At 32.8% G+C, this 18,965-nt stretch overlaps 1 protein-coding gene across 1 annotated transcript; it reads right to left on the reverse strand.

Annotated features, from left to right (window-relative positions):
* Positions 1-1,640: 1,640 nt before the first annotated feature.
* On the reverse strand, positions 1,641-17,854 carry LOC143054864 (baculoviral IAP repeat-containing protein 3-like). The gene is made up of 5 exons (XM_076227941.1): positions 17,755-17,854; positions 7,830-9,280; positions 5,772-6,141; positions 3,392-3,526; positions 1,641-2,289 (listed from the first exon to the last, which is right to left on the reverse strand). Exons 2-5 carry the CDS (start codon positions 9,261-9,263, stop codon positions 2,093-2,095), a joined length of 2,136 nt encoding a protein of 711 aa, XP_076084056.1. The 5' UTR covers positions 9,264-9,280; positions 17,755-17,854; the 3' UTR covers positions 1,641-2,092.
* Between the last annotated feature and the right edge of the window lie 1,111 nt (positions 17,855-18,965).

Below are 18,965 nucleotides of genomic sequence, written 5' to 3' on the forward strand. Positions count from 1 at the left end.
GACTGTCCCTCTGGTATCTTTCGCGCTCATTTTCAAAACCTTGAAATATTTAGTAAGAGAACATCATTTAAATGACGGAACGTAAAATCAATAGATATTGCTAGCTTTTTATTCTCCCTTAAAATCTGTATGACATCTATAGATATAAGAATATGTGGTATGACTGTCAATGAGCCAACTCCTAATCCAAGTTACAATTTGTAAAAGAAAACCCATTATAGGCCATAGTCTTCAACACGGAGGCTTGGCTTACACCGAACAAGCTGTAAAGGGCACAACACAAGTATAAAACCATTCAAACGGGAAAATCAACGGTCTAATCTATATATAAAAAGGAGAAACAAGAAACACTTTAGAATCACATCAACAAACGACAACTGCTGAACATTAGGTTCCAGACAAGTGCAAACAGATACTGCGGGTGTAAACGTTTTAATAGGTACAAACCTTCGCCCTTACCTGAAACAAACGTGTATAGTAAGAAACACCTCATATGAAATGAACGTCCTCTAAACGACAAAAAGGCTATCAGTTTGAATGCCCTTCTGATATCTTTCTCCCATCTTTTTGAAATGAGAACGATAAAAACCGACTATTTAAAATTCGAAACAGTTGAAGATTCTTTGCAATTTCTAGATTTCTAAATTGACAATTCCAGAAAAGGAGGGTTACACATATATCATGTAAGTGTAGAATACCGACCTAACTAAACGCTCGTGCACTTTTTGTCCACCAGCAGCGATTTCGACCGAATGTTCGAAAAATAAAATCAACACTTAATCTGATAAAACACTATGACTATTAGGCAAAGAAAGGCAACAGTAGTTCAACAGTCAAAAATCGATTAAGCGAAAACAAATCCTGGTCACAATAAAACCCTGAGAGAAACCAGAAGACGAAAATGACAAAACAACAGATACATTCAAATGCAAATAAAAGAAGACAACATACATAGAAACTGACATTTCAACAAAAACAAAACAGTGGTTGAAAGTGGTTTTTTGTCTATCCGAACCTCCCTCTTGTATTGTAACATTGAAAGTACAACTAAAATAACCACATTACTTGACAGGAATACGGTACTTATAAATGTGTTAATCTATTGGACTTAATGAAATAAATAACACTTATATATAGTTAGTCATGACTGGATTAAGAACCATATGTTTTCAATCACAATCCTGTTTCTACGTTTGTTTGTGATCAAAAGTAAAATATACCAAATGCAAACAATCATTATCGAAAATCGAAGAGAAACATAACAAGAATAGATTTAAAAAGAAACCCCATTCAACTAAAAGATTCGTGCATGAGAGAGTCATAAAATATAACAAATGTTTCGTGTTTATTTTTAGTGATGAAATGCGAAGACATCTAGACACTATATCTACCAAACTGATGACAACACAACGGAGCACTATTGTTTGAAGACGTACCAGGTGTAATAGGACTGTTAATGGCAATGTCTTACCTACAATTAAAACAACTAGATCCTACATTTTTGTTTGAGGTACCAGGTGTAATAGGACTGTTAATGGCAATGTCTTACCTACAATTAAAACAATCCTAAGTTTTTGTTTAAATCGCTTTAAATCAAATATTTACATCATAAATCGCTTTAACAAACGAAAACATTTAAATAAGGGTTTTACCAAAAAAGAACTTTTATTAAATAAAAGAAGCAAGAAAAACCTAATTATGTACGATCAGAACAGTCATTGCGACGGTTGAAGTAGAATGACTATGAGTTTCTAATAGCTATCTTTAGTCGCTGTAAAAACAAAACACAAGTTTTTACTTGAACTAGACGGTAAGATAACTGCGATGTCGTCTGAGAAAAAATCTTTATCAAAAGAATTGTCCACAGTAACTACAATCTGATCAGCTTATGACTATTTCCTTCTTCTTGTTCATTTCATCGTTGAATAATTCATACAATGGATGAAAGGATGGAGTAGATGGACAATATGTACGTGTACGTATAAACGAATGCAATTGTCTGTTCAAGTTCATTTTGCAAATATATCGACGAGATATTCAGTGGGTTTTCAAATCAACGATCAGTTTACTCGTGAAAATCCTTTAATTCACCTCATGCAAGGAACGTCTTTACAGTACCTTTAACATACGTTTTACATACGGGACATTTACGCATTGCCGGAGCACAATCTGTACAACATACGATATGTCCGCATGGTAAGAAAGCGACAGTAGAGTCAAACTCTCTACAAACTTTACACTGTCTTTGTTCTTGTAGCTGTCTGTTTTCTTCTAAAATCAAATCAGTGTCTGAAAAAAAAGGAAAGACATGTTTGCATCTCAACAAACTTACAATAAACTTCTCATCTCTCGGCAGTAACATACCCTCTTTCCCCTCAAGATAAGGAACTTTCAGCTTCACATATACAAAATGATATATATGTTATGATCGTGCATGCTCATGCTTAACATACATAAACTGGTTTACTGTTACACATTGAGACTTGGATGGAGAGTTGCTTCATTGACAATCATACCTCATTGTTCTATTTATATATACTAGATTAGAAGGGATGTGTTCCTTACACTTAGAACATATTTAACATAATTATAAGGAAGAACAAATGAAGAAGACAATTAATATATTTTACGGATACCATAACGATATTACATGTCTGTTTCACTACTAACTAACGACGTTTCGATTTTGAAGTCTAAGCCCTTAAGATCATATATGTCATCCATTCTGTTCCTATTGATACATATTTTCGTTTATGAAATTTTATCTTAGCGGGGACTCCGATCCCGGGAAAAAGTAAAATCACAAAAATACTGAACTCCGAGGAAAATTCGAAACGGAAAGTCCCAAACAAATAGCAAAATCAATGATAAAACACATCAAACGAACAACTGTCATATTCCTGACTTGGTACAGGCATTTATAAATGTAGAGAATAGTGGATTGAACCTGGTTTTATAGAACTAAACCTCTCACTTGTACGACAGTCACATCAAATTACATTATATTGACATTAATGCGTGAACAAAGTGTCACAAATAGTGTAATGTATACATAACAGGTGATGCATATCCTATCGGCGCACCGGGTCTCGATCGTTCTGATTTCATGCGGTTTCCTGGTGTTTTTTTGTTACATTGATTAGTCTTCTTCATCAATTAAGGAAATTTAATTGTAAAAAAATATATGAATAGTAATGTCGAAAAGCATATTTGTTTTTCAAATGAATTCCGATTGTGAGCTGAACAATGAGTTCACAAAACGACATAGAATTATAATTCCAGTAAAACAATCACGCATTAATAGTTTTTAACACATTAGTTGTTAATAGTAATCACTCTGTTGTCGATGCTTGTTTTATGTTTACTGCTTGCAATAATGTCACAACCTTACCATCAAAAGAGGCGCCAACCGATCCTTCTGCTGTGCTAGTTTCTGGTAAATTCAAAATATCTGTTGTTTGCAGGTGGTCCTCCCTGAGGAGAAAATTCATGATATCTGTTGCTGAAACATTTGTACCTCCTTCACCTGGAAAACTAGTTTTCTTGTTATTTGTTCAAAGATGCTTTTCTGTTAGTGCTGGTTGAGTGGCATTAACCTATCTCATAGAGTTGCTACCTGATCATGTCACATGACTTATCATAATTATATTGAGGTGTACTGTCGTAAACTTATGGAAGATCACCGTTGTTATTCTATGGTTTACATGGTGTTATGTTCTATGATATTTTTTCATGAATGTATTTATGTAATTCTATGTCCTGAGGAAATCATTCTTCTCTTTTTGAAAAAAGCAAAAACAAAGACACTGTTCCATTCGAGTCTGCAGATAAACTCATCATAGATACCAGGACTAAGTTTTGTATATATGCCAGACGCGCGTTTCGTCTACAAAGGACTAATCAGTGACGCTCAAAAAAGTTAAAAAGGCCAAATAAAGTACGAAGTTGAAGAGCAATGAGAACCAATTTTTTTCGTTTTAAAAAACCATTATTGGGGATCCTTCACTCGATTTAATTAAGTCAGTGTTTTTCATGTTAGTATTAGTTTTACAGGAAATAACCTTTTTTGAAAACCGGACATACAAACAAGCGACGTTTTACATAACATTAATACAACTCACTATATTACACCTATCAATTGAACTTCCTTTGCTCATCACTATAGTCGAACATTTTAATCAAAATTGAGAATGGAAATAAATAATGCTTCATAGAAACAACAACCCGAACAAAGAGTAGCAAAAAGTCCTAAACCGACTATGGGATTCAACACAGCATAATCCTGCATCCGGAGGCGGGCTACACTGCCCCCATGAACAAAACATTGTGTACTAGTTCAGTGAAAATGAACGTTACACTCAACGCCAAAACATAAAACTGAACTAAAATTCAATGAACACACTAACATAGGCCAGAGGCTCCTGACTTGGGACAGGCGTAAAACTGTGGCGGGGTTAAACATGTTTATGAGATCTCAACCATCCCCCTATACCTCTAGCCAATGTAGAAAAGTAAACGCATACCAATACGCAAATTTAAATTCAGTTCAAGAGAAGTCCAAGTCCGATGTCAGAAGATGTAACAAAAGAAAATAAATAAATAAAACAACAGACTACTAGCAGTTAACTGACATGCCAGCTCCAGACCACAATTAAACTGATTGAAAGATTATGTTTCCATCATATGAATATCAGGCACAGTCCCCCCCCGTTAGGGGTTTAGTATCATACTATCATAAAGTATATGAGAAGAACATAACCCGTGTCATGCCAACAACTGTTTTTTAAATAAATGTGTTTTGTTCCGATGCAAAGACCCTATAAGTGAATCAATATTAAAGCCAAAATATTCATTACTTGAAAGCATGGTCTATAGAAAGATCATGCTTACAAGTAATGTATTAAAGGATTTGAAAATAGCGTGCAATTGATGTAATGTTTACTAACAACAATCTTGACTTTTTTGACAGCTGAAGGTGTTACCAAACACCTAGACGAAAATGAATTTGCTCGTTTAATTTTCATAAAATTTTGACAAAATATTTATTTGACCCTGTGACCAAAATATAAAATTTCAAAGTCTTGAAGTACACACTGTCTTGGAAAAGTTTCATTGAATATATAGCAGTATGAGAAACACTTATTTGAATCCTTGAGAAGCTTAATATTTTGTTAACAATACAATGTGATTAAAACGTTCAACACAGTAAGTAATCCTGCATCCGGAGGCGGGCTACAGCTGCCCCATAAACACAAATTGTGTACTAGTTCAGTGAAAATGGAAGTTCCACTCAACGCCAAAACATAAAACTGAACTCAAATTTAATAAACACACTAGACTAACATAGGCCAGAGGCTCCTGACTTGGTACAGACGCTAAAGTGCAGCGGGTCTAAACATGTCGGTTGTTTTTACTCCATGGTCGGGTTGTTGTCGCTTTGACACATTCCCCAATTTTATTCTCAATTTTATTGTGAGATCTCAACCCCTCCCCATATACCTCTTGCTAATGTAGAATAGAACAACACAAATCAACATGATTATATTTCCATCATAGGAAAATCATGCATAATCCTTTCCTAGGTCTTAAGTATCATACCATCATAAAGTATATGAAAAGAACATATGGTTATAGAATACAATGTTTTATTTCCGAGTAAATAAATATTAATTCTATCATTAATTGGCCTTACGACGTTATCAGTATTGTCACTTTGTCACTTCTGAATATGATCTTATGAAGTGAATGACAACATTTTAATTATCATTTACCTGAGTTTAGTCTCTGAATTTCACGTACAGCATCGACTACTTGATGGCTGGTAAATCCCATCTCTAAAACTGTTCTTGCTGCAATAGTTTGTAATATCCTCTCTGTATGTTCTATATTTGTTGTAGAATCAGATTTAAAATTATTATTCACCCTAGAAGCAGTAGTGATTCTATCATTATGAGTAACTGTTTGTATGCCCGGTGAGGTATTTATGAATTTTGCTTCTTTTTGTACATGGATACTTGGTGTGCACATACTACTCTGGTCCAAACCGGACGCAGAAGCGGAAGCCATGGTTGCATTCTTATAAGTTGTTACAGTTCGATCTACTTTAGTACTGAAGGTGCTGTTTCCTTTAGCTCTTTGATCCTGAAAAGACATAAAACATCACCAGATATAGGTCTGCATATACCTACATACAAAGTCGTGAGTGCTGATTGCATACAAAGAAATAAAAGTTTTCGTATGAAATACATTTAGTTTATAAAATAATTTGAACTACTGCTTGAACAATGAAAGATTGATTCACATATGCATTTTAGCAAATCTTTTTGACGATTACAGAAGCCGCTCTTGAACAATACTGGTCAATGTACATTAAGCTATATTCAAATAACATTATTTTTTTTTTCTAGAATGACAAACCTTAAGCACACATCGTATTTCCAAATTGTTATTGTGATAATTAACTCTAATACAGAAGTGTATCAACTCTTGCTATAAATTGCAAAGCTTCCATTCACAATCGTTTAGTTATCATTTTGTAACATAAGGATAAAGATACTAATAATACTGGCATTTCGCATCGAATAAAATATCTATGCAAAACAAATCTGCATACACAAATCATGTCATCATTACTGCAGCTGGATGTACCGACAACGAAAATATAACTCATTTGAATCACAATGAAAAATAAATCAAAATTAATTACAATTAGTGCCAATTGTATTTTTCGTGCCCCTTTAAGACAATTGTTGGCAACAATACTAGTAAGCAATAGCAACACACTGATATTTGATATCCGTTTTTTGTAAAGGAGTAAGTTCGGTAAGGGCCATATTTGGCCCCAATTATAAAGTTCATAGTTACAAGACAATAAATGCTTTAAGTTGCTTTAAAGACATGTGAGAAAGTTAAACAGAACTGTTTTTGTCAAAGTTTAATTCTACCACGTTGATTTTTACATCACAAAAAGGTCAAGATAAGTGATTTTTGTGAAATTTGACAAAATCAGCTGGATTTCAACCAAATCAAGGACCAGGAAACATAGAGCGCAGGCGTCGACAAGCTTAATATTCAAATAAGACATGTGAAATGTCTTCACAAACATTATTTTAAAAGATCTTTGTTGTCGACGTATGCGCTCTATGTTTCTTGTCCAATAATCTATGGAAATTTACCCATTTTCATTGATTTTTTCGTGAAAAATCAATATGAGTACAACTTGTGACTTCATAATGAAACGCAGAAACGTGAAATTTTCAATAAAATGGCTTACATCCTATCTAGTCAATATATTAGCTATAATTTATCGTGATATTGGTAAATAAATCCGAATTTGAAATTTACGCTAAAAAAGGGGGCCATTTTAGGACCTTATCGAACATACTCCTTTTAAAAATCGCGTGAATAGGAAAGAATATTTAGAGGGTATGTATTATGAAACCATTAAAATTGTACCATAGGAAAATATCCATAAAGGTAACCTTGGAAAATCTTCCTAACATTAATGTGCTGTAAATTTGTAAAAGATTTCTTTGGAAATAATTCATTATTTTTATAAAAGTTTCATGACTTTCAAATTGAAAGAATAACGGCATTTTTTGCCTAAATTAAAAAAACAAATCAACCGTGACTTTATCATACAAATTGGTACAAATACATGTATTCTACGAAATAAAACAAAATGCATTTTGTTTTAAAAAGACGCCATAAACTCGTTTCGATTTAAACCAGTCTGAGTGATCAACTAGATTTTATAAAAGCCTTGTTTCAGATGAAACAGACATTGCCATTGTGTGCACATTGCATCTAACATTTCAAACTTAGAATACCATGCTATGCTTTTTCAAAACAGCTTGTATGAAGTTCTCTCCCTTGTTTTGTTTTAGGAAGCCACATTGTGGGAACCAGCGTGCATGCTCAACCCATGGGTCATCCCCTGCTTCCCAGTTTCTCAGTCCTCCGCCACAGTGGAAACATCTTGTGTAGTCATGGTACCCAGCAAACAGGAAACCAGCTAACGCCATCGCACGTGGTGTTTGGTTCAAATATCCTGGCCATCCTTCAAATGAACTTATTCGTATTTGAAGAGGAGAATAATTTACGTATCTTGGACTTAAATTCTGAATATCGGTATCTGCCTGATTATTAGTGCAATTCCTTTCGTAATCAGACGCTGGACAATTATTGTTTGTAGACATATTCTGTGAATTGATATTACAGTTACTATTGAATGTTTTATTACTATGAGTATAAGTATTACTTTCATGGCTTTGTATCCTTGGAATTGAAATTTCAGTGGGTTCATTTCTCACAGTATCATGATGGTCAACATTTCTAGCAGACGGATTATTATGACTAACACCATGATGATGCTGTCTGCTGGTTACATTATTTAACGAACCAATGTTTTCATTTGAAGGCAACGATACATGTCCAGTTGATATACCATTCGAATTAGATGATTGTCCTTCTCTGCGCTCCTGTTTTCGAGTATTTTGCAGTTCCTCTCCAATATTGTCCCGCCCATCACCATTTGAAACAAGGTCACAGGTAGGAGAGAGTTGTCTATGAATATGCATAGGATCATCTCCAGAAATCCAGTCGCGGTAAATTACTCCACATCGAAAACATCTAGTTTCAGTTGAATTTCCTGTGGAATAAAATCCAGCTCGTGCAAGACGAATCATACTTATGTTTATGTTTCGCGGAAAATCACGTAGTGAATATATTCTTAACATTTCAACTGACATGGAGTTATTAGCTCTTTGACTTTGGCCGTTTGCCATGTTATTGAAGTACTTGTCCATACTAGAAGGCATCACTATTTCTACAGACAATGAAAATGAACGAAACCTCAAGATATCAGCCAACATATAGTTTTTACCAATCTTGTTTTGACCAAAATAGTCTCTTTCCCTTTCGAAATTGCCATTATAATAATTCCGACCGAGTATGAGACAAAAGTACAGGAATACAAGAACTGGCATCAACTTCCTACGAAAATTTGTGAGCACTTCAGGACAGCTGTTAACTTGAAATAACCTGCAAAATCTGGCTTTTTTTTCAGTTTGTTTCGTCATTTGACCTTGCTTTACTGTTTGAACTTTTGTGTCAAAATAAAGGTCATTAGAACATATTTCTAATTCTCCACTGTCACTAATTGATCGTTTACATATCTCCAATGTTGACTTCTTTGATAAGCACAACACAGAAGTATCACTGTAACAATGTCTGTGGGTGCGATATCTGCATTGAGTCTCCATATTAGTTTGATGGAATCCTGCAATCAAAGATAAGAATACAGTACAAAAATAATCAGAACGATTTTGTATGATTTAAACGTGGTTTAAAATTATTTTTGTGGATTCGGTGAATAGAGATTGTGATCATCTTGATATTAACAATATACGACAACATGGTCTAAATACAGAATTTTATTATTATTTCGAGAATCAGTCAAAATACTTCATAAACCATGTTTAAGTTACGAAATCTTAATTCACATGACCTTCTTGAAATTTCAGTGGGTTCAGAAAAGTTAGAATCTGGAGTTACACAAGGGTCAGTCATAGGACCTAGTTTATTTTTGTTCTACACAAATGACCTAGCAAATGACCTAAAATCAACAGTTCGTCTCTTTGCTGTCAACCTAATCATCGCCTCAGATACTGATTGCTGACACCTACAGTCAGACCTTGATAAATGACACTATGGGAGGAAAAGTGGAAGATGGAGAAATGTAGCGTACTAACTGTTTTCAGAAAAAAAGCTATGCATTACATGGCCATGTACTAAACCATGACACAACAGTTAAGTGCCTGGGCTACACCATCACAATCGAAATAGACTGAGGAGAACACATCAACAAGCTTACAAGCAATGCTAGCAGACGCTTTGGTTTCCTCCAGAGCAAGTTTACATAATCCTAGTAAGGCTCCAACTAGTATACGCAACAACAGTATGGGATCCATATCACCAAAAACATATTGAGCAAAATGAAAAAGTTCAGAGGATACATCACCAAGCACCACAGAAACATATCAAATGTCACAGATATGATCAACGAATTGGGTTGGAAAAGTTGCCAAGAACGACGCAAAGAGGACAGACTCGCAATAATGTACAGGATCATCAACAACAAAGTACCATAAAAAAGACATGTACCTTAAAAGACGAACAAGAGTATCTAGACATACACACAAGCAAGGATACATGATACAGGCAGCAACTAAACACTGCAGGAAATGGTCCTTCATTGTAATCACCACCAAAGACTGGGACAAGCTTCCCCCGGAGATCGCTACAGCAGAGTCATTTGAGACATTCTAATATCCAATGATCAACCTTACAAAATTAAGATGAACAATTGTTTTTATTCTGTTTTAACCATGCAGAACCAAATTGCCAATATATTCAGAAAGTTGAATGTGGGCAGTATATGGAAAAAGAAGAAGAAAATGGTCGACGCTTAGTTGAAATTTATTTACTGGCCGAAGCTTTAAAATCATGTTTGGGTTGTGGCTAATAAAAACGAGAAACAAGAAACACCTATGAATCAAACGAACAAACGACAACAATTAAGATCTATAAAATTGATTTACAAAGTACGATTTCCACATTGTCACACAAACACTTGTCTCAGAAAATAATGGTAAAGGTTTAGAGATTTTTTTTCTGAATAAAGTGCCTGTGATTTGGCAGTAGTTATTTCAAGTGTGGGAAACGGGTACGCTAGTTAGTCTTGTATTATTTTTAATTTTAGTTTCTTGTGTACAATTTGGAAATTAGTATGGCGTTCATTATCACTGAACTAGCATATATTTGTTTAGGGGCCAGCTGAAAGACGCCTCCGGGTGCGGGAATTTCTCGCAACATTGAAGACCTGTTGGTGACCTTCTGCTGTTGGTTTTTTTCTATGGTCGGGTTGTTGTCTCTTTGGCATATTCCCCATTTCCATTCTCAATTTTACGTTTGGTATTACTGTTACTTGGTCATCAGATTTTGGTTTCTATATGTATGGGATCGTGTAATCCATGGTTTACCAATTAGCATGTGTAACTAGCTTTCGATGTTATATGTTTCTCGTAAACTCATTACAATAACTCGTCAATATATAATGTTCACATATTCAATATTAATAAATTTTCAATAGTACATATATAATTTGTATAAAGTGATCACAATAATAATTTCCAACTTTTTATCTAATTTTTGTTGTCTTTTTCATTTTGGTCGGTTGTTGTCTCTTTGACATATTCCCCGTTTCCGTTCATATTCAAACTGTTACTTTAAAACGGTCTATATTTCTACTCTAAGGTCAAGCACATCTATGTAACTATTGACCAATTAAAAAACATTCCGAGTAATGCTCTAGACCAAACTATTTGAAATACTAGAATCACTTTATACAAGTTGATAGTAAACTACACCTTGACAATAACACTGAATAACTATAATTTTCTTTTAGCAATTTATGCAGAAATAGTCCCGTTTATCGCTGATTAAAACTTTATGAGTATATAATTTTCAAAATAACGTGTGTAACCATCTTTATCTTTTAAAAGGAATAAAATATCATTATTTTACAAGAGTTTACGAGCTAATCTCCTTTTGTGTTTACGTATACGCTAAACAGGGTTATTATATATGTCTGTTTGTCTGTTCCTACATATGTATATATACCCACCAGTCTGTACATCCATCGCATTGCGTTTGAAAAAAAATAAAACGTGATATTAAAACGTTATTTTCCGCAACGTCTCATATTATCGCGGACTTTGTAAGGCTTACGGAAGGGATTGAATAAACAATATTATATAACTCGATTTTTCTCAAAAACGGGTACAATGATAATAGAATCAGGTAAATATCCAAATACGTGGAAAAAATCTTTTGTGATAGCTCTTCATAAATCAGGAGATCTTAATGATCACAGAGGTATTTCTTAAATTAATTGTCTTCTAAAAAATTTTAATGCAACTTTAAATAACAGATTGAATAAAAAATAAAGGCAACAGTAGTATAAAAACTCAGTGAAAACCAGTTTGGTTTTCGAGAAAACCATAGGACTTCACACAGCATTTTTGTATTAAAATCTTTAATAAATAAATACATTCATAAAAAGAAAAAAAGGTTATATATTAGTTTTGTTGACCTCCGTAAAGCATTTGATTCTGTATGGAGAATAGGTTTTTTGTATAAATTAGTGAAAACAGGTGTTGGAAAACAATTTTTCAATGTTATAAAAGAGCAATATAATAAAACAGAATCTTCAATCAAAGAGTTAGATAAAAGAAATTCAGACCCAGTTTCATTAGTTTCTTCAAATATTAACTCTCTTCTATACGCAGATGATTTTCTTTTAATATCTGAAACTAAAGAGGGGTTACAAAATAGTTTAAACAACTTAAGTGTTTTATGTGATAATTGGCAATTAAGTGTAAATGTAAATAAAACTAAAACTATGATTTTAAAGCAAAACTGTTCCAAAACAGCTAACTCATTTGCAACATACAAAGATATTCCAATATCTGACACAAATGAGTATAAATTTTTAGGAATGTTGATTAAAAATAATGGAAATCTTTCGCACAGTACTATAGATCTAACAAAAAAAGTTAAAAAAAGTTCTCTTTGCGATGAAGTCATATACTAGTCCATTGAATAATATACCAGTTAAAGTTGAAATAATCTCTTTGATTCATTAGTTAAACCTATAGCTTTATATAATTCAGAAGTTACATTTTTAGACTCCTATATAACATATTTTAGGGCCAAAAAAAGAGCAAATAACTCTGGAAAACAATGGGACCCCTTTTATTTCCTTGATAAAACACCTATAGAGAAGTTACACCTTCAGTTTTGTAAATATACACTTGGTATAAAGAAAACTACAAATTTAGGTGCAAGAGCTGATCTGGGGAGACTTCCTCTGGAACCTAATTTTAAATTTCAATCTATATTGTATCTTATTAGATTATATTCTGATGAAATGAATCATCTTTTAAAAGAATCCTTTATTTTGTCTCAAAACTTGGACTCGGCAGGAATTTATTCTTGGTTCACATATGTAAAACATATAGTAGAAGAAAATGGTATGGATTTGGACACTTTGAAAACATATTCATCACAAAAGATAACTAACAAGAATGTGTCCTCAGTACACGAATGCCCCACTCGCACTATCATTTTCTATGTTCAGTGGACCGTGAAATTGGGGTAAAATCTCTAATTTGGCATTAAAATTAGAAAGATCATATCATAGGGAACATGTGTACCAAGTTTGAAGTCGATTGGACTTCAACTTCATCAAAAACTACCTCGACCAAAAACTTTAACCTGAAGCGGGACAGACGGACGAACGAACGAACGGACGGACGAACGAACGGACGCACAGACCAGAAAACATAATGCCCCTCTACTATCGTAGGTGGGGCATAAAAATATATGAGAACAAATAAAATTCAATTTGAAGCATTCTTATAAAAAACTAGTAATTGATAAACTATAAGATATAAAGGATAACAGCACACTCACTAGTTATAAACATGTAAAAATAAATAATACAGAAGAAAAATATGTTACTTCCTCAAAACTTGAATTCAGATTATTTCAGTATATAATACGTTGATATAAGTACCGTTACAAAAGAGGGACGAAAGATACCAAAGGGACAGTCAAACTCATAATCTAAAACAAACTGACAACGCCATGGCTAAAAATGAAAAAGACAAACAGAAAAACAATAGTACACATGACACAACATAGAAAACTAAAGAATAAACAACACGAAACCCACAAAAAACTAAGGGTGATCTCAGGTGCTCCGGAAGGGTAAGCAGATCCTGCTCCACATGTGGCACCCGTCGTGTTGCTTATGTGATTACAAATTCGGTAAATAGTCTAATTCGGTAGGTCACATTCATGAAAGGGAAGGGGATTGTAGTTACGACGTAAGGAACATATCCGATATCATTTGTGAAACAGTTATTCCAAAGATCAACACAAAAGTCAATACTTTAAGATAATCCTCTCGTCCTATTTTAAAATTGGAAACAGGTAAAAACTGAGTAGAGACCGCTGATCATTTGTCGAGGCAGGTAGAGAATTAATCGAGACTGTTAGAGAACTTGTCAAGACCAATTCGGACTATATCAAGATTACTAAATGCTGAATCAGATTGATTAAGTGAAGTCGTGTACAATTAAAAGAGTTTAGTACTGTCGAGATAATGTCGAGGTTTATCCAGTAATATCTGTAGTAAGGTAGAGCACACAATATGGTCTTTTCAGGCTTTGAGTAGTTTGTAGTGTCTATGACCTTCGAATATGGGTAAAAATGAATGGTAACGTTAACTTAGAATGTTAGAGGTTGCATGTCTGTACTATTTCTGGTTCTTGAAAGGAATGTTTCAAAAAATGTGTATAATATTTTAATGGAAATAACTCATAAGGACTAACCAACAACATTGAAAAATAAAATACTACAATAACGTCTTTCCTAATGTAGGAACGGACCTTAATATATATACAATTGTAATAATAAGGTAGTAAAAACGTTTGTCTTTCACAACCGATCTTTACAATTTTAACGATGAGTACTTTTGTTCTGGATGCGCAATTTCTTGTTAAAGGAGGAATTTTTTTAAAGTCTTGAGTCTTTATAGTAGTGATTTAGATAGAGGAGACTTAGTAGCAAACTGGCTGCCACAAAATAACCCCAAAATGGCGTTTTAAAGTAGCGTTAAAACACCAACAATCAATAATTCATATTTACATTCAAATAACTTTCAAGACAGCATATAGAAAAGAGTTTTCAAAACCGGTGGCGACCTTCAGCTTGGCCAAACACAATAATATATACTGCTTATTGAAAATTTTACAACTAGGTATTACACAGGCAAATTTCACTCATATCAATTTCACGTGAATTTAAATTCATGTGAATCTCACGTGAAATTCACGTGAATTTCACCACAAACGAGCTTATACGTGAAACTGACGTGAAATAAGTTTTTGTGAGTTTCACGTGAATCTCATGTGAAACTCAAGTGAATTTCACATGAGAATCACGTAAATATTTTTCATGTGAAATTCACATAAATTTTCAAAATAGAGCATTTCAAATAACATCTAAATTTTCAAATTTAAAGTCATAAAAAACCTCAAATTAAAAAAAATAGTGCATATGTTTTTTATAACTCAATGGATGGTTTACATTATAAAACTTATGTACATATACTTTTTCTGAAGAAAATTCTTTAATTTATTCATATTCAGAAGAAGTTAACTTGATGTTAATTGCTTCCTTCCAGGGAGCAATTCGCCCGACATATTTTCCGTATGCAAAGTGACCTCAGTGTGACCCATCTCATAAAAATCTGGTGATCGCAATTCGCATGGATGTCCTTAAAATAAACTATTATCTAAATTAACATCTTAAACACGTGCTCAATTTCCATGCTTTTTTGTTGATTTTTTGTTGATTATTAACAAACAGGTGGCAATCGTTAAACTTCGGCTTCAAAACACGAACTTTAATTACCTGCCATATTTTCACATTAACACTGACCGATTGAAAAAAAAATTGACGATTATACGAAATTTATGAGAAAAATAAGAAAAATTCTTGAATAGAAGACTAAGTTTATGATGTTTGTCTGCATTAGTTCAAGAATTGGAAGAACATTGTTTTTTACCGGTCACTCGTTTCTTATGACTTTAATCAAAATTATAAAAAATATCAATTTTTTTGTTGTAAATTTCACGTGAAATTCATGTGAAAAATTTCACATCAGATTCATGTAAATCTCAATTCATGTGAAATTCACATGAACAATTTCACGTGAGTTTCATGTATAAGCTCGATTGAGGTGAATCTCACGTGAAATTTTTCAGGTGAATTTCATGTGAGAAAATTTTGCCTGTGTAGTACACAATTATTGAGTATAAGATAAAACAAATGCCTTACTTGGTACATTGTACTTGTTGTCATAATGAAATGGACAATAAAAGGACTTGTTTATGGTTTTTGTCTCTCCCCCTCTCTCTCTTTGGTGGTACACAATTTCCGCTGGTGATGATACACAGTGTTCATGGTCAATAAATGAAATACAAACTTCCTGTAAACTAATCTATTGTTGTTTCAACTAATATTAAAATCTTGGTAGCTCCGGTTTTTAAAGGGGCACTAGCTGTCACATTCATGATTATCGATTTGACTCAAATTCTCATATTTGATTTATAACAATGTAAAACATTTATTCAAACTATCAAAAGTCTAAAATAAATAGTTTACTGAGCATGGGATAGATAATATACAAGTTCGTTTCGTGTGTATTTTAGTCCAGACGCCATCTAATTAACTATCGATTTGACCTCAGATGACCATATAAGCGATGTAAACATAAATAAAGATATGAATAGATCAAACCAACACGTGCAATTGGATTTTTATAGGTCTGTTTGATTTTATTTTATAGATTAAAAATAGATGTTTCTCATTGTTTTTAATTGTATAAGAATGATTTTATGTGCATCGAATTAGTAATCAAATGATTTACCGTAGTTTAACTTTCATTGTTGACATTCTTTTTCTTTAAATAACCAGTACACGAACAATGCATGTGTTGTCAATTTCTAGCTAGGGGTTAAATTGAAGTTCACATGAATACGGATTTAAAGAGGTCGACTCATTCACTTGCAAGTGAATAACTAATTATCAATGTTTCTTAGCGTAATTTGACAAAATTGAACCTTTTTGGCTGCAAAAAGCGAATTGTTATTTCACCATTTCACTTTCATTATTGATTGATCAGGAAAAAATCCAACTTTATATTTTTTATATATCTCGTAGCTAGTGCCATTTAAAAAAAGTATTTGTCCTTTTCTATTTAATTTTTTTTTTCCTCATAGCAATTCAATTTTTGTTTGTAATCGGCTCATTCAAATCAAGTTGGGACTTCTTAATATTGAGAATTAGATGCGAGAAAATAAAACTTCACATTACTCCAAATAAAAGAAAATATTTAACTTATGAACATTTTGATTTCTTGTAAAATATTCTAAACCATTGGTTGTTTAATACGGTTTTTATAACGCAAATAAATAAATCATCTGTAACTTTTTTTATTTTTTGAACGAAACACTGTTGTGGTCAATTTTGATTCAAATGACAATAGGAATTACTATAAATGGATCCTTAAAATAATCATGATATTATCATGAATAATGCAACGTCACAGATTTCGAAAATTATTTAAATTTTGTCTTTAAGAATTAGACTTACTTGTTTTACATAATTGCATACTTACATTGAGGTCGCACTGGAGTAAGAACGAAGAAACAACCAAGGTTGCTAGCTTCTTATTGTAATTAAAAATATATTACGCATATCATTATTTAAGTTCGCATTAGATATTCTAATTATAAACATATACGCGAATAACCTATTTTAGGAACATACGATTGTATTGTTATTATTCACGTTTAAAGCTACGATAATGATGAAAGTAGGCAGATATATTTGGATCAGACGGAATCAATGAAATATTCTACTTTCGTTTTTGGTTTTGAATGTTTGCTTCGTAAAAATAACCATCCCACAAAGAAGAAGCCTCTGAATGCGTATATTTCATTTCTTACTACATTCGTTATATGCAGATACAAATAAACCACTGATCAGAATTAATTGAACGTTTTTCTGCCGTTGCAATAAAAAAAGGTGAAAAGTGTGCATTGCCAAATATTCATTTACCTTAACATTTCCTACAATTTTAACAAGCAATCCCTTTGTTGCAACAATAAGTAGCAATCAATATTTTCTCCCTTTAATAAATAATACTAGTGCAGAGATATTATAGAATAATTGCATGCGTTCTACATTTATGCTCACGTAATGTCATGTTCTTGAACTTATTTTCTGTAAACTGACTATATTAAGTTGGAAATTTTCAGAACGATATTTTATTTTTAGACAATGTTAAGGTCATATAGAGGTTATTCAAGTGTTGATTTTTTTTAATACGATAATTTGTATGTTACCTTGTGTGTATCTGGTCGTGATAAAGAATAAAAGCGCATCGAACGCAAGAAATTGATAACTGTGTTGTATATATATATATATGCGTTTTGATATATTGGAAAATGACGATTCACCGACTATTTATCGTATTTTACTGTTCTATTTTTATATCGATTCTGACGTCTGAAATATTTTCATTTTATCTACAACATAAATGCTCGATTATTGATAGCTTAATACAGTGTATAGCATCAAATATGTCTTGCATATCAAGTAGTAATAATAATTGAAATGTGAACCGCCACTTAAAATTTATGGTGATTTTTTAATTAACAGGCTACCTTCAAAACACTCGTTTAGAGAGCATACCACTCACCGTAAGCGAGAAATCGGATTAAACTGTTGTATTCTACATATTTCCCGCTAAACCCATACAATTTTGACCATGTTATCTGTTTTATTTTAATTTCTCTAACGTATTTGAACTCCAATGTTAACTGGGGTAACGAAAGATTCCAATAAATGTTTTTCATTGCATTGCTCTTTTGTATTTATTATATGTGTTGTTGACGAACTATCTTTGCAATGTGTGTTAAGAAACTTATTTTCTAAAATGAAGCGTTGAAAAAATGTTTTGGCAATTTTTCTGTGACATTGGATTTTAAAATGATAACCTATAATCCTATTTTGTAATTTAAAAACTGACAATGAACAAAATAGATAACGTATTATGTGAAGGGCGTGACACGTTCATTGACATGCATTTGTTAATATCCCGTACATGTATATTCTTATTTTAACTTGTAGATAAATTCACAAACATAACATAATGTTTATTGTTAAAAAGTTCATACACTTGTGAGACAGCCTTGACAATATCCTTTTATAGTCTGAATATATAATCTAAGCGCACTAGTATTGCATAGACTAACGAATGATTTTTG

The sequence above is a fragment of the Mytilus galloprovincialis genome, chromosome 12, assembly GCF_965363235.1.
Source record: "Mytilus galloprovincialis chromosome 12, xbMytGall1.hap1.1, whole genome shotgun sequence".
NCBI classification, from domain to species: Eukaryota; Metazoa; Mollusca; class Bivalvia; order Mytilida; family Mytilidae; genus Mytilus; species Mytilus galloprovincialis.